We start from the raw sequence: 18,082 nt of genomic DNA, 5'->3' as shown, positions 1-18,082 counted from the left end.
CTTGTAACACGTATGCTTTATTATACAAAAATGCCTTTTGCAAATTAGTAAAACACGAAGTTTATTCTGCTCGTCTCCCAATGATTAAGCCAACAATGGACACCACAATATTGATAACCTTTTCTGATACGTTACGAAACTTTGTTAAACTGTAGAAAAAAGATTTTCCGCATGATCAAAATGATGATTTTCAACGCTTTACCGTTACACTTATCAGGGTGCATTCAATGAGGAATTTATATAATACACCGATCACTGTCAAAGTTTGTATCTTTCCAACCGAACAGTTTAATTAACCCGTAACAAAAAGATAGTTATCGGTGATACAGCTATATATCTTAATTTCGATTTTAGTTTGCCTCGTGTTAACCGCAACGTTGCGGTTGCACAAGCACAAATGAATTTTCGCTCGTTGCCCGTGTTATCTACAGGATATGTCTTGTACGTAGTTGTCAAGCAACGAAAAATCGTAAAAAGAAACAAACTGTTGAATGAAAAATCATTACTTTCGACGTACTCTGGTAACCCACAAGGTAATTTTGTCCTCAAGCTTAAAGTCACCTCCACTCTTTCCATCTCCCCCCCCCCCCCCAACCGAGTTTACCGGTACCGCAGTAAGATGAAAAAACATCGCTCACCTAAATAGCATATCTCCGACTCGCGCGCATTCCGCAAACACGCGCTTCACACCCTTGGAATAATGAAAGGAGTGGGAAACGATGATGATGATGATGATGATATCCGAATGCCAGAGGGCGGTGGACTGACATTGCAGCAAGGATGCGCCGCGGAGAGCGACAATGGGCACTTTAATGAAAATTACTCGGCGCGCGATTCCGAGAAGCCGGAACCGTATAGGGGAGCAAAGGACGCTCGGGTTGCGCCATCCAGGACCCTCCCTTTCAGGACCGCCGGGTGGAATGCATTTTCGGCCCTTGCCCGGGGGGGTAACAGCATCAGCATAACAGTAGCAGGGACTACTCGTATACACAGCAACTACGCGTGTCGCTGTACCAACATCAGCGGTACAGCAATACAGGCGCAAAAGGGCGTTTCTCGGGCAACGAGTCGATACAGGAGCAGTTCGGGTGTTCCTCGAATGCTTAATTGATCTACGTGGTCCGTGCCTTGTGGGTGTGTATACCTGTGTGGAGACGTGACCACAGCCGCTGCCGACACCGCGCGGGAAAACGGATTTTTATTACCCAGCGGTGACTCGGCACTTGTTTTTTTTTTTTTTTTTTTCCCCGTGGCCCGCAACAACAGCTGTCCATTACCCTTGAGTGCGCGCTCGGGAGTAGCCGGTGTGTAACGAAACACGAGACGCGCGCTCGAGAATCGCCGATAAGGAACCGCCCACAACGCGAGTCGTCGCTTCATCTTTCCCCGACAAAGTTCCACGATACTTGGCTATGTGGATCTTTAATATGATACAATTGATCGCGCAACGTGTATTTATATATTTATATACCCATGGGTCTACACTTTCTTCTCCGATCTTCTTTTTTGTCGCCGCCGTCGTCTCTCTTGCAATTTCAACGACGACGCCGACGAATTATCTTGTTTACTCAGCGGAAAATTGTACCGTATAATTACGAAATTAATGTCGAGTGAGAGCAAATACATACTTCTTACCGCAGGCGTGTTGGAAGATTGTTTTTTTTTTTTTTTTTTTTTTGTACGTTACATAGCGAAACGCGCGCCCAGAAGCAACAGCAGTCTAATGGGAGCCCGGAGCAGAATCGGATATGGTAAATCAAAGATGCCGTGCTTGCTTTATCCGTGTTGCGTTGGAAAAAGTTATTTGATTCGCTTGATCGTCGAACGTGATTTTTTCAATCAGCGTTAAGATTTTTTTTTTTTTTTTTTTTTTTTTTTCAACAAAGTTGGACATTGTCTTTGCTCCTTTTTTTACTCCACATACTCAAAAAAAGCAAACACGGGCTAAACTTTTCCCAATCGTCCCTATGTAGGTACATCTCCAACATAGATTTAAAGCGGAGCTTGCACGCGGATAAGAAAAGGCGTGTATATGTAGTTCCAAGCGAGATCATTTCCTTCCTCGCGAGGATAATACGTTGGGTGATAACGTTTTGTGGAGAAGATAGGCGCGAGCGACGCGAACTGGGACGGTGCATCGGCTCTATTTTTTTATGCCGTTCAAGCGATCATCGGCCAAAATTGTGACATTCAAATTCCTTATCGCGTTGCTCGTGCGGTTTTTTCACCTTTTTTTTTATCATATAATTAAATTAGGTTTTACAGGGAAAATTCAGCCGATTTATGAATCCATAGCCAATGTAAAATATCCGAATCGGCCTAAAATTGAGTATAAAATTTGTTTCATACAAACTTAGACGATTCATACGATGTGTGGTCACAATTTTTGCTATGGTGAAAATACGTAGAGCACTACTGAGGAACCTTGTGAATAACGGCTGAAGTGACTAATCTACAATACTACTATGCTACTAAACTGTCGCAAACAAAAAGTACTCTAATAAACATATAGCTTATAACTGTTTTATTATATGCGACTGTATGGTAATCTATCAAGAATCGTCTAAAGTAGGTACTAGATAATGACATATCGAAAGTGGTCGTTGGAACCTAATAATGCATGATTTGGCTGATGGATTGTTGTTTGCCTTGCTTAAATTGAAGGTTTGCTCTGCACGGATTCGATATCTCGGCCCACAAAGCTTGACCAAGCAAACAAGGATCCAACCTCAACAACGTATATATGTATATACATCCATGCGGATATCACATTGCGTTCTTTTTATTCGTAATTTGTAAAAGTGCATTGGTACATAAATATTTAACGGCCAATACCATAATAGCACGCCATGTTAATAAATAGTAGTAAAAGGAAATTGTTATTTAATCCACAAAATGGTTGAAGGACCCATTTATGCATTAATCTTGCACTTCTCGGTAAGGGCGAGGGTTGCGATTGTTTTTTCAATCGTAATTATAGGTACGTCGAAAAGGCTGTCGACGTTTCCATGTACTCATCCCATGCACGACCAACTCCCGGCGTTCGTCCTCCCTGTCCTAGTTATAGGAATCCGCAAAGTTTGGCGGACGCTTTGCTTATTTAGCCGAAGGACGGAGCTTCCGTTGACGTAAGCCGAATATCGCAGCTTATACGGGACCACCCGCGTCAGCGCAAAACTCACCGCGAGCATAATTAGACGACTAGTTACAGCGACGGGAGATAAGAGCCCTCGACTGCGGTACCTACCGGATTACGCGCGAGGGCGCATTTAATGGGTGATGCACGCGAGGCCGGAAACTGAGAGAGGGACGGAGGGTGGTGTTGTGTTCATTGGATCCCCCCCGTCCACCCTCTCGTACGACCAATGTACGGAAATCGTGTCACTTGACCGCAAAGCCTACAACGCGCGCCACTGCAAAAGTTTTACCGGGTTGTGTACGTCGCGAGCGAGTTTTCTCTTTTATATTGATTGTTTAAAGTGGCTGCTGCTGGACTTTTTGCCTTCAGGCGGTTACCTGTTCTATTCACATTTTTTTTTTTTTTTTTTTTTTTTTTTTTTTTTTTTTTTTTTTTTTTTTTTTTTTTTATGGACCACGCTACAGAGGCGTTTGAAATATAAAGTTTCAATCGCAATTTTAGTTGGTGGAAGATACTTGGAATTTTCTCTTTGATTGCCAAAACTGTGGAATTTTTTAATACGAGGTACTTGATAAACATCAAGAATTTTCAGAAAAACAATTCACATTCACGTATCCATCAAGTCGAGCTTTTGAGTATGTTACGCGGCTGTTACAAATGGACAAAAAAAAAAAAATTGTAAACTTTTAGTTTATTGCGCAACAGGAGTACCAAGGCCCGGTCCGTTCTTTTTAAGTGATTGAAAAATATTTTCACATTCGTTTTGGTAAACCAGTTCTTTGATATCTCGAAAATCAACACTTTTTTTCCGTACTATTAGAAAAACTCGGCACTCGTCAATTTTCAATAAAAAAACAGCGAGCTGCAGAAAAAAGTTTGTTATTTAACTTCAACGACTACTTTTTTTTCATCCACTGCAGTTACGTACAAACATTCCTTTTATTTTCATTCCCCTTCTCTACAAGATCAATCTGGGAGTTATAAGAAAATTGATTTGGAAAAGAAAAAAAAACTAAAGAAATGATCCATCGATGATCGAAAGGCGGTCCATCCTCAGGCACTTGTGAGCCATTAACAAGTTTCGAAATCTCCTGATTCAACGCTACCTCGATGCGATGCGTGCCCACTTGCTTTGATCGCACGACGTGCTCCCTCGACTGACGGATCGACGGTGAATTATTTAACGCAAGCGCGAGCGCCCGCTTGATAAGAAGAGCTCACTGGGGCGCGCCAAGCGTAATTATCTTATTTCACGGGTGACGCTAATGTTTCTTTCAAGACGAGAGCCATGTGTTTGTGTGTATATATATATATGTAAACGTAGCTATATACCTACGTAACAAGTGAATACATATACATCAATGTATTATATAAACCGTGGCTGTCTTCATGAGAATTCAGTTGATTGGCATCAGCAAAGCTGCGGGAGAGCCGAAGATTTATATCAACCACAACGAGCGTACATTTATTTGCCGGCAGCAGTAACGCCAGTTGAAAAAGTAAAAGGCCAGCGCAAGCCCCGGATACACAAACCTGGCACCATGAGAATCCCCACGTTACATTATGCTTTCCTCGTCATCGGCTATTTCCCTTCCTACTGTCTCTTATCGTGTTTGCATCGCCGCTACCTGCCTACGCGAACAGGAAACAGTCCTTAATCGTCTCCCATGAACTACCTATACCACCGCTGAGCGAGTTCTTAATGCTAAACTTGCGCGCAAAGGTGCTCTGTTAGTTGTACGGCTTTGCGAAAAAATCCTGCCACGATTTCATAATGGGTCATGAAGATACCGCACCAACATGTATATATAATCTCGTGATTACTTTTCAATTGTTTTGCCTCATATTTACCGCAAGAAATCCAAAAGGAGGTGTACTTTGTCGCGATGCCAACTTGAAAGATGAAACGGATGAAATGTCGTCCAGTGGACAAAGCCGTGCGGAAAATACCTGAGCGTTAATTGAATACCCGATCAAAGTCAAACGACATGTTGGATCCAAGTTTTAGAGGCATTCCGATTCAAGCCGCGATCTCCGATTCCAGGAAAAACGCAACCGATGCAGGGACCTACTCTGGGCTACTTCGAGGGAGAGAGAGTAAAAAGTGGCCCTTCGAGATTGAGCTACAATCAGAACCAGAGCCTATTGAAGCTGTACCTCCCACCCATCAACCCTACTTTACAACGGAGAGACAAAGACAAACGGGGCACAATATATAGCTCGCGAGAAGTAGCATTTCGTCGCTCGGGGCTGATGTGGATGGCGACAACGAGATTTAATCCTAGGGTGAAGAGAAAAAAAAAACGGGAGTTGGGGAGGTTATTGCTTTGTGCTCCTCCGGCTGTCTTCCTTTGTAGGGCCGACACCTAAGTAGTACCGATCCGATAATCAAATTTCAACAGAGTCTTTTGCCAGTACTTGTCCGATCGGTCACGCTTGTAAAGTCCCTCGCGAAATTGCCTGTTGGGATCATCCAAGCTCTGGCACGATTTCAATAGTACTTGGCCGGTAGATTAATTTGTCATTTGAGGGAAACAAATGAAACGGAGGGGAAAAAAAAAAGAAAAAAACAGCGAAGGACACGGAATTACCTTTCGGTATAAGGGAGCTCGAAAGATTGCCTCGTAGTGGAAAATCCGAGCTTCCGTGGGTAATTTGATCGAAATCAATCAATTTTGCGATTCATTCGTCGCCGCGACTTTTGTTACTCCCGCGATATACGAGAAGGCGCACAGCTAGCGAAATAAATTTTTATTACTCGTCTGCAGGCGAAGCCGATATCCTCGTGATTGACCTGTGGCTTTGGCCGGATCACGCGAGGTCTCGGCTTTACCTCTGTCTCGCGAGCTCACTCGTCCCTTTTGAGGGAAAGAGGAACGATCGTTTTCCCGGTGCTGCGTTGCTCCGAGTGAACGGTATACATATATATATACGTGTGACTATCGAGTTGCGATCCGTATTAATGAAATTCCTGCCAAGACGTTCGCAATCACAGTGCTCTCTCGCGCTCTAAGTTATTAATGGAATGGCTGATCAGCACTATATACTGTACGTGGGAGTACATTACCATACCCAACGTTTTAATTAGCAGCAAATAAAGCGATTGCTTTTTCTGTAAATCACATTTCATTGTTCTCTTGCTTTATTCATTGAGTGAATAATACAACGCGCCAAACTCCTGTACGTGTGTTTCTGTGTCATTACAATTAAACGATCGCAATTTTCTCGACTATATAAGTACATTTTGGTCTCTGGAAAAAAAAAAACGAAGCGAGCATACCTACCGTCCGAGGTTGTTTCTGCTCGCGATAAATGAAATTCTTCGTTGTAATAATCGTCCAGATGTTATAGGTAAAGCTGTGCAGTTGGAAAATTTAATTATACATTCGTATTTCGTATACCCGCGAGTATGAAACCAATGTTCATTTAATTGGAAATTCTGCGTGAATTTTACGAGCAGCGTCACCAATAAAGGTGAAATGAAAATTCTTAAAACGAAAAGCTCTATTGCTCCCGACGACTGACTGTGCAACTCATCGCAACTATAGCTCAGTCGGAACAAAATGAATGTGCAGAATTTTACATGTGAATACACGCATCTGAAATATCATTTTTCACTTTGATAGCCGTGATCGAGTTTGGATGTAACTGTCAATTAATTTTAATGTGTTTACTGCAGGTAATGCGACAGTAAATCTCGAACACGATCACAATTTATCGAAGATCCACATCAGACCCCTGGTCGTGTACGTAGAAAGGGTGAAAGAGTACATATATGATATTTATTTAAAAAAGGAAAGTAGAAATAAATGAGCGAATCACTAATTCCGAAGCAGTGCTATTGGAGGAGAAAATAGGAGCTGACCAGTCTGTTGGGGTCAAATAATAATAACAGTGAGCGCTCGGGCGCGTGTGAGTATTTATACGTGACTGGTGCACGAGACATTTTTTCGATACGCCCGGCCAGTCGTCTCGCGTACACACCGTTACCTATACTGTTTTTTTTTTTCCTCCCCACCACAGTTTTCAGTGCGTATTTTTTTTTTTTATTTTTTTTTTCATCACCCCAGTTTCGCCTCTTGGCTATCAGCCCTCCCCCGCCCCTTTATTTTTCTCTCGAGCGTTAGCACCGACGCTCAACGGGGAAAATTCATTAAAACGAGCGCCGACGTAACGGGGAAAACAAAAGATAATAGCCTGGCCTTGTCGGTTAATTATTGGAAGTAGCTAGCGGCGGAAGGGTTGGGGGAGGAGGGTTGCGAACGCCGCAAGTTAAACGCCTCCGCCGATCCACCCTCTACTCCCGCTGCTCTTCCGTGATGGCTTTTCTTCTAACTAAAACCCTCCACACGAGAGTTAAACTATTTTCAAAACCAATTTCGGGAGGACGGCTGATTAAATTGAAATTTCAATCCAGGTGTGTGTTTGTGAGCCAAGCACCTACTCGAAATTTTCTAGGGATACTGATAAGGGGATGCGGCGACGAGGGTATAATATATGCTCGCTACTGTTTTATTTCTTTCGAGGGGAAAAAAATGATCATCACAAGTTATAATTTTGTCCTACCCATGTCGTGCAGCTTTTTGTCTTACAGGACCTCGGAAAGATTGTACCTGCGTCATTTTTTGAAAAAAAAAAAAAAAAAAAAAAAAAAAAAAAAAAAAAAAAAAAAAAAAAAAAAAAAAAAAAAAAAAAAAAAAAAAAAAATGATTGTCAGTAGGAACCAGAGAAGTAGTTCTGGTTTTTCAATATCGCGAGCTTCAAAAGGTAGAAAGAAGAGTACTAGAGCGAGGAGCGTATTAGGTACCTGTAGGGCGATCGTCCCAAAGCGATCAAAAACAGCTTTGCGAGAGCTTCATCTTTGGAAGGGTGACAGTTACGCCGGCACGAGAGGCGCCGGTGCGATAAGTATAAGCTCGCGAGTTCGGGCGCTCCCATAAATCTGGCCATATCGCACGCCACTCTCCAAATCCAAACTCGATTTTGGTGGCACACCATTTGTTTTATCTTTTTTTTTTTTTTTTTTTCACTTTGAAAAATATTGTTCGTTTTCAAGTGTAATACGGTATCACATCTGGCGAAAGACAACAATTTTGTACTGTTGTAATTTCGAAATAAAATATGAAAAATGTTTCAATGAAGGCAACAATACCTACCTGAGCGATTAATTGGTTTGTGAATTTTCGAATGAACAACAACAGTCTGTGTGTTTGTTTGAATTTAATTTTCGGCGAAACAAGGAGGAAGTGAAAAACCACTGAGTACTTATTATAATACCGCATAAGCTGGCTCATTAATATTACAGGAGTATGCAGGGTACTACTACTATCGACGGGAGTTTCTTTCAAAGTAAAGTTAATAAATGATATTTAAATCCCTGGTTTGCGTTTCAATAAAAAAAGAGTTTTAACAAATGGCACATGGATACCTACACAAGTGTAATTTTCTATGAGAACTCGTTAATATTGTAACGCGGCCATTTCATGGGCAAAAACGTGTAATTGACGTTTTTGATGAGATTTTTTATTTCTTTTGTTGATTTACTCATCAAATATTTTCACATTTCATTAAGCTAAGAGTTTTTTTTGAATTTAAAAAATTATATTTTTATCAATTTTTAAAACCAAATAGTTTTAATTACTAAAGGACGGTGTAACGATTAATGGTGCATTTTATTCACTCACGTGTGATCTTTGAGTACTGCCTCGATTTTGTTCGTCGGTATTGACCAGACAAAAATGGAGCCATCGGAGGAACCAACAGCTGCGTACTGTCCGTCTGGGCTGAAAGTTGCTCTCGTCCAGTCACATCCAACTTTGAAACCGTCAGCACTGAAAATTGAGTTACATTGGAAAATTAAAAAAACATGTTTTGACCAGCTTGCCTCCGTATTAGTCAACTTACATGAACCTTACAACTTTATGAATACAATTCAAACTGATCGCAAGAATGTTTTTTTTTTTTAGTTTTTAATTACAGTTGATAGAAAAGAGTCAATGTTGTGTTGTTGAGTAAAAACGCGGATCGATAAGATTGAAAAATTGTTGACAAAGAATTCGCACACGACAAAAAAGGCCATGGACGAGCATATAGTAATTAATATGTTGCTCGATAAGAGTAGCGTCGCCTTTATTTGTTAAGCTCGAACCACACGAAAAAATTCCATTATGAAATTTTTAATCAAAACCTTTGATGTCTCCATTATTTTCCTCACAAAGAGTCGGACGACACTTACATACGAGAGCTCGTGTTTGACGACCACCGTTCGCATCGCATGTACTTTTACGCTTCCTTGCTTTTAGATACGCATGTTTTTTAACACGAAAATCACCAATGGATATTTTTCTGCATTTCTTTCCAAATAATTTATTGAATGCACTTATAAATTATGTACACCACTGACTTACCTAAACGATACCACGATCATTTTCATGCGCAGATCGAGAAGTTGTAACGTGTCGTCCCTGACGCAACTCAAAAGATAATTGGCATCTGTAAACAGACAAGCAACACACACCAATGGCTCGTTAATTACCATTTTGTATTATTTCATTTTTTTTGTATGAGTTCGCGTAACAACACGAGGGATTTTTATTTAAAAAGATGCACCACGCGCTCGGGGTTGCAATATTTCGCAAAGACAATGATTTTTCAAAGCTCACCTCTGGACAGGTCGAGAGAGGTGATTTTCCCTTGAAGCACTATGTCGTTTGACCCGGACTCCGTTCTCGTGTCCCAAAATCGTATTGTCTTGTCGAAATGGCCGCTAATTATCGTCGAGCCCGAACCGTCCGAAGTAACGAGATCGTTGCAACTCGAGCCCGTGAACTTAGTCTCTATACCTGCGAAGCAATCCAAAACACAAGTCATGGGTGAAAAAAAAAAAAAATAAATAAATAAGAATTAATGCGATCTCAGATAAAATAAACAAATATCATCATTTATAATGTAAACCGAGAAAATCGTAGATCGAGATGGATATCACTGTAGTTCAGGAGAGAGAAAGGACTATAACATTATGCCAACGGAATACCAACTTTTTTTTTTCACTTACAGGCCTCGTTTCGAGCGTTTCGGAAAAGAAAGCCTTTTCTCAAACAGCGTTGCGACAGATCCGATCGATCTAAGCGCCGCGGGTGATATGCGTAAACATCAACCGACGCCGATTGCGCGCATTCCTACCGGTGCTCGAAACAACGGTACACCACAGCAGGTAATTTGTTGTTCGGATATTGGGTCCGAGGAGTTTGGACCACCACGAGCGCTCGGACCATCATATATATCATCCACGCAAGTCGAGTAAAAGGCCGTGCGCCATGTAGGCGTGCAGGACGGGTAAGCAGTTGGACAGGCGCGCTTTAGTCGCGTACCGGTCAACGACGATGTCACGCGGAAAATCTCCCATAACACGAGCACACGATCAACAGTACAATGCAGAGCTTCCGCGCGTGAAAATGTAAGAAAATGAAATTTACTTGAGCCTCGTGACAAGCCACGTCTGCGATGGCTCTCGAAAATCAAGTACTAGATTAATTTTACAATTTTTCGTCACGACAAGCGCTGAAATAATCAATATTAACAGTGTGATATGATAGCATGTATGGGGAAAATAAAATTAAGTATAAGTATTATACAGAGAGATAAAGAGCGCGAGCAACCCGGAAACCGAAGGCTCTCGCAAGGCGGGCAAATTACGAGACTCGGGCCGTACAAACGCCAGTATTTTGCGCGATCGCGTTGTAAAGATTCGCGTAGCCAATGGCTAGTTGGCCCTTGGTTGCATGTACTTTGTTAAATCAAAGAAAGAGCGGATCGAGGAAAAGCAAGGGAACTTCCTCGGGAGGAACGGGAGGTTGCGAAAAGGAAACCCATGAAATACACACACACACACACACACGTATAAAAGAGACCAAGTGCGAAGGAATATTTGTTTCGTCATTCGCAGTCCATTGAGCTTTGTGCAAGTATATGTTCTCCTGCAACGCGTCGCCTTTCCCGGCTATCTAATCTGCCACGTGGCCGTTATTATACTACACAACGTGTGCGCTCTTCACCTCAGAGACCCATTTTCAAGGAGCGAGGGGCATTATGCAAGTGCGCGCATAAAACTCGACTCCCCTTATCGCTCCTGTCGATGAAGCCGTTGTCACTTAAACTTTCTTTTTACACTCTTTTATTATCTTTTTCTCCCGGTGCGCAAAAGTATACGTATTTCTCCCTAACCGAGCGAACGAGAGATCGGCTTGCCGATAGTTTTATACGGCTTTTCGATTTCATACATATACGCGCTCGCTTTTCTCCAACCTCTCAAACTTTTTCATTTAGCGCAACGTACGTATACGATACTCCAGCAGCTCAAACTTGTTATTCTCGAGTGATCTCTGCCTTTGACGATCTCGATTACGGATGATAAAGTATATAATATACATACGCGCTTATAAGCCCGACATCCCTGATATCAACGCGCGTTTGTAGTTTAGCGTCGTGCCAACGTACATTCTCGAGTTTGTTGGCTCGATGTTATCTGTCGAGCTAATAATTTATCCCGAGATCGGTCAAAATCGTTTTTCACAAAACGACGATCGTTTTCGTACGATATGATGTAGCGTCGTGTCTCGACGCGCTCGATATATCGAAGGCAAAACATTAATGTTTCAAGAGCCGCCTCGGGGTTATTGCAGGATCTAATATTACAACGTATATATAAGTTACACGCCCAGGGCGTTCATGCGAAGAATGTCCTTGATCTCTACACTACAAACTTATGTGATTTGTTCACCTCCACCTTCGATACGTAATTACACAATTGTATACACCTTCTCCGCGCTGTAAAGTATACTTATATCGGGCGAGAGGTGACGATGTAAAATTACTTAGAGTCGGTGTAAGAGAGCAAATTACTGTTTTTTTTTTTTTTTTTTTTTTTTTACACAAGGTACAGATGTTAGGCAAAATCAAAAGGGAGGAGGGGGACCAACCGCGAAAAATCGACACGTCGCGCGTACTTGTACAATCAGCGGTAAGGAGCATGTCCTTCATTTTGTGTTTGTCATTGTTCAAAGTAATTTTGTTTATTCCGTGGGAAAATGGTCGAGCAACGAGGCAAGGGGGAAGAAAAAGGGGGGGGGCGGAGAGAAATGGCAGTAGCTTCGACGTCGACGGCTGTATGCGGATGAGCAGCTTGTCACTTAGCCGCGCTCTCGGCCACATAATATATATACGTGGGTGTACATATACATATTCAAGTCGCGTCATCGGGAATTGGATGCGAGCGAGTACGGAGGGGTAAGATAGGGGGAGGCATCGAGATCGATTTCAATTATTCACGTGGTACCGTTACGAAATTCAATTGATCCCAGGACTGTGCCGTATATATATATGCGTGTACTCGAGTACGGGCATCCTCTTAAAATAGGTATACCCACACGGGTCGTACGTATACATGTATTTACGTATGGATGTACGATATTGCTAAAAAAGCGAAGGGGGAAAAAGAGGACTCTGTTTGGCAATATAATTTTTCACAAGCAGGAAGCGTCTTTCTGACTCTGTTAGGAATGTCAGGGACTCGACGATGTATGAAAAGGCGGCGCTTGAATTTTGTCGTGCCACGGAAAATATATTGGGCTGGTAGGGATCGATAAATAGACTTCTTTTAATTATCTCTCTCTCTTTTTTTTCGGCTCGCGTTGTCTACGATAGTAAGGAGACAAAAGAATCCGCAAATCGAAGTAACCCAACGGCATCGGCAGGCAAACTAAAACCAAGTCCGGGTGATGGCTGTTTTCAATTAAAGTTTGTCAAATCGAGCACAATGGAGAACGAGAAGGAATGCATAAGACGTTGAACGAAATATCCAAATGACTTTTGCCTTCTGCTCCCCTTGTTTTGCTCCCTTTCGCCCCGAATTACGTATATATACACCGCAAAGAGGATTGGTATACTTAATTGAGTTTCGTCGTAGGCAGTTGAAGGGGAACAAAGAAGAGAGAGAGAGAAAAAAAAAAGAATCAGACCATCCAATCTTTGGAACTAATTACTTGTTCAGCATGGGCCGGTGGGTGTGGTAAGAAGTTACCTGCCAAAAATTCGATTCAGAGCGCGACCTAAAACCTCTACTCCGCCAACGACTTTTCACGGGCAGGGGGATCTGAAAAACTCACAACTCGCTCGGTACGGGAGAGTATATAGTCATCTATTCGTATCCGTATAGTTATGATGACTCCGCGAATAATAATTCGATCACGACCCGTCGACGACGAGGCGATTCAACACCGCGTTATTGTACTCTTCGCTCCTTTGTTGCTTTTTACTTTTATTTTTCTTCAGCTTCTGCGCAGAAAAATCACAGCGCACACGGAGGCTTTTGTACCGTCTTTCTCTTTGGTTTCTCTACTCAGAAATCATTTGAGCAGTTAAAATTTTTACTGCGAAGGAATTACATTTCCCTTGCAGTTTTGTGCCCATTTCTAGGGTGAGGCGATTAAGGTATATATATACGCACAGTGGCCCGTGAAAGTGCGTACTTCTCCGACTACTATTTTACTGGAGCAATGATATATACACCGCCCCCAACTTGTAAATTTGTATTAACTATTGTCTCTGATGTACGTGTATTCGCTAAACCCCGAACGAAACGCCAAGTAATTATTTCATTTGTACTCGAGTTTTATGTTACGTGCAGTACTAAATTTTATTACATTACCATTCAAATTATTACTTTTTTATTTTTTGAATTTGAATCGTTTAGTAATTCTCGAGGACCAGTGCCCGACCAATACCTAACCTGTATAACAACATTAAACATGAATTTTCACGCATTTACCAAATTTATATGCCTTTTTATTGAATCAAAAATTATTTTTAAGGATTAATTTAGATAGCTAGTAAAGTCATTATTAGAAAGACAATCACTTCTTGCTTAAAAAATAATCAGCAGATAGAAAGTTTTCGGAGGACAAAACTTCTGTACTAAACTTATAAATCTCCGATAGCTCCGTAAAGATTTTGGAGAAGCAGATTTGTCGATATTTCCTTGTCAACCTCAAAGTTTTGCTTCTGCAGGTTTATCTTGTTTTTAAACCTATAACTCATTGTCATTTCTCTGAGCGTTTGTCACGGTGATAAGAGACGTTCTATATCTCTGTGACAAATTGTGACGAGTTTTTTAAATGTCCTGGTCAACATAGCTCTGTGCTGGAAGGATTTTTCCGGAAATCGAATAAAATCGAATAAAAAATCAAAGGCAGTTTACAAGTACACTATGCATTATAATTATTATTCTTTTTTAAAAAAATTTTTATTCATAAAAATAGGTACTGCCCAAGTATTTTAAACTATATTTTATAATTTAATCAACTTAATAACATTGAAAACGTGCATCCACTTGAACGTAATAAATTAAAAGTAAAATTTTCGAAGTTGATGAATAATATTGTAATCAGCTTTTATGAAACATATAGCGATCGGCCACACTAATGAATCGCAACGAAGATTTTTCATCAACAGGATCTCTTAATTATTGTTTGCGTTTGGTCAAAAGTCAAGAGCATTGTATACTGGCATGCATCGGACAATTTCGCAAAAATAACGAAACTACGATAACAATATGACCCTACACTTTGCATGCAGTAGGACTTGAAACACGCGAGCAATGAGTGCAAAGTTCAATTAATCATGCCGTCAAGTGCTACGAGTGTTATGATATCAGCAACACCACTGCTACAGCAAACTGCATAAAAAACACGTATACATATGAATGACGTAGATGCAAATTTCGTTGGCATTTACATTATTATCTTGAAATATTCAAGCTCCCCGGACTGGTGGAGGGAAGAGGTGCCTAATTATTCAGCGATTAATGAGAGTAATGTGGAAATGTAATTGTATAAGAGATAGAGAGAGAATAAAAGCACAACGGTACTCGTGGAGCAAAGCTTGTACATGTATTTTGTTCGTCTAATGATATTTCGGTCGCCCGAGAGGGCAACTGGCCAAATTAGCGTCGTCCCTGCACAGAAAGAGAAAGAGTCATAGCAGCGGGAGGGAGTGCAACACGATGACGCGTAATTGCGAACAATTATCGTAACAATTGCGCCCACATATGTACGAGCATGCTCGTTTCGACGACTTTCACGATTCCAGATAACGTGATGCTTTTGTACCATGTGTTGTTTTTAGGGCCTTTTAACACGCTATCAACGGATTATTTGTCGTCGTTAGTTATTTCGTTGATTTATCCTTGTATAAATGCTAATTAGTCTTTTACACAAGTTTTACTTCAACCATCGATATAAGAATACCAGTTGAAGCTAGTCCTTTTTAAAACACCATATTGTCAGGCATGAAAGGTCTACAGCAGCGTATTAGATTTTTGTGACAGTGAAATTAACCATTATTCAGTAAAATAAAACTATTGAAAAAAAATATTAACAAAAAAAAATTTTTGGTCCCACCCACCTTGAAATAAAAGAAAGAAAGAGAGAACATAGTGTAAGTGAAAGTGATGTAATGTAAAACTCACATGCCCGGCTACGAAGATCCCAGATCTTGAGAGTGCGATCGTGACTTCCGGTGACCACCTTCGACGGCTCACCTAAGAACTTGGCTGCCATCACCTTCGCACAATGACCCGTTAAAGTGTGCTGCAACAAAGATAAAACACGCCCGCAAAGGTTATACTTTTTTTTTATATATTAACTTTCTTTAGCACATTTCTTTGTTTTTTTTTTTAATGAGAAATATTCGAATTTCGCACTTTGTCGTGCACAACGTAAATATAACAACAAACCAATTCACTAAGTACAAAAATAAAAAATCATTGTGCTTTTTTAAACATTTTTTTTTAATTTTCTGTATTAAATATTTGGGTACTATAGAAATTGTTAGTTGTAAGAAAAATTCAATAACTTATCTTTTTTAAATTTAAATTCGGTTTTAATCCAGTATAAATATACCTACTTGTTCTACTGTTTCCAAATTTTTGGAGATTTTTGCTGTATAAATAATCAATTTCTCAAATTATGTGAGCCCCTCAGTTTTAAAATTAAGAATTCACCAAATTTAAAAAAACAGGCGTTCTTTACAAATACCAAGAGCATTTTTTGCCTTTTGGTGATAATTTTTCGAAGGCAAGGTCGAGGTAAATCGTAAAACTTTAAAAAACTCTAAAAAAGCTCAATCAATTGATATTCATGAATTTCCTGAATGTTTCGAGAGGCATGTGAAAAATAAAAACCTTCATCCGAAAGATGTGCTTAAAGAATTTTTTATTGCTTTATTTTGGAGGGATGCTTATTGGAATCTCAATGTGGAATTGCACATACTTTCTCGAGAAAACATCTTTAAACCCACTACGATTGCTTATATTAATGCATGTAAATACACGAGCGACATATTAGCAGAAATTTTTTCAAACGTAGTTAATACCACTGCCTATGATATATACAAGTATCCAACTAATTTTGCTCACATAAATTATAGAAGTGAATAAATCATTGGCAGTGCATGCGAACACGTTTATAAATAATTTATTAACCTTTCGAGTTCATTAATAATCGGCTGATATGGTCGAGAATTTAACGACTTTTCGATAATACGAGGAAAAGAAAGAAAATGCAAAAGAAAAATTGATGCCGACTACCGCTCGCAGGATATCCTCCAACCATTCACATTGTCATTGACGACTTTAGTGCATATACACACATGCACGAGTGTGGCTCGACTATGTGCAGCTCTTCACGAGTGCAGTAAAGGTACTGAAATGGCGCCCAGCTTATACATTTTGTAAATGTATATGTAAATGTGTGGGATGTGCAAACACACACACGCGCACACACACGGCATGTATGCGCTTATTGATAGCGCAGGGCACAGTGGGTGGTGGCTATCGCGCGTCCTCGTTATTAATGCTCAGCGCGCCCAGAACTCAAGAGCGCTCTAACAGCACTTCATAATAAAGTTGTTGCACCGAGATATATACATATATATATCTTTTACGTGAAGCCTGGCAAAGCGAGTTCAACAAAAAATTCGCGATCACGTCTTCCTGCTGCTGTGCTGTTGCTGCCTTCTACGAGAAAAGCAGTTAATTTTACGTGTATCCCTACTCTTTTGATAAGCGTATATCTGAGAAACTGGTTTATTTCTTTGGAAAATGATTTTCATCCAAGAGACTCGGGGTCAAATGAAACGAGAAAAAGATACAATGACAAAAATTTCCGAAAACGTGAGTCGAAAGATTTTTTTTTTTTTTTTTTTTTTCCATCGATTCAACAGAGCGAGTTGGTTATTTATAGAATACTAATTCCCTTTACGGCAATGAGCTTTGTAATTATGTATTCATTTAAATAATACACTTTTTTAATCAAAGTCTTTCAGAATAATTAATTAGTTGCAAATTGGATGACAATATTTCTCACAGTAAATTGATTTAAAAATTATCGAGTTTAAAAGGACAATTGTGCCAATTGTAAGTGCCATTTCTTTTTATATTATATAAAAAATATGAGTTTCAACGGGATGATAATTATCATAATTTAGCAAATTTTACAGCAATAAACTATTACCTTCTAAAATGGTCTTATAAAGAAAAATTGCAACAACGACTTCTTATTATCTCGTTACAAAATACATGGAGTAAGTGTCAAAAAGTAATTCAAAATTTTGAAGACAAAATCAATACACCAAAAATAAAAACTAGTAAATTGCCAAAGAGAAAAGAAAAGTGTCGCCTTACTTTTAGTTAATGGCCTGAAAGTTGGAGAAAAGAAATAAACGTTGCAGGTGCACATAATGTAGAAGCAGCGTAAATACACAGACAAAGAGAGAGAGAGCAAGTAAAGACTAACCCCCACCCCCACACACACATACGCTCACACACACTAAAACACACAAGACTTGCAAGTTTTTCGCTCGAGACGATAAGTTTGCCCTTTCGGGTAA

General features: G+C 40.2%; 1 protein-coding gene across 3 annotated transcripts in view; it reads right to left on the bottom strand.

Annotated features, from left to right (window-relative positions):
- Nucleotides 1–18,082, bottom strand: part of Atg16 (Autophagy-related 16) — a 324,538-nt gene that overhangs the window by 1,182 nt on the left and 305,274 nt on the right. For all 3 annotated transcript variants that reach the window (XM_089589364.1, XM_089589365.1, XM_089589366.1), the window contains 4 exons: nt 15,663–15,783; nt 9,802–9,981; nt 9,547–9,631; nt 8,824–8,970 (listed from right to left, as the gene is read on the bottom strand). In XM_089589364.1, the coding sequence (XP_089445490.1) occupies nt 8,824–8,970; nt 9,547–9,631; nt 9,802–9,981; nt 15,663–15,783 (533 nt within the window). The remainder of the gene's footprint in view (nt 1–8,823; nt 8,971–9,546; nt 9,632–9,801; nt 9,982–15,662; nt 15,784–18,082) is intronic.

This window comes from Copidosoma floridanum, unplaced genomic scaffold (genome assembly GCF_036245765.1).
Source record: "Copidosoma floridanum isolate Cflo_tuat_1 unplaced genomic scaffold, Cflo_Japanese_pri ptg000009l, whole genome shotgun sequence".
In the NCBI taxonomy this organism is placed as follows: Eukaryota; Metazoa; Arthropoda; class Insecta; order Hymenoptera; family Encyrtidae; genus Copidosoma; species Copidosoma floridanum.
The sequence above is the reverse complement of the archived record's forward strand: the minus strand, read 5'-3'. Positions and strand labels throughout refer to the sequence as shown.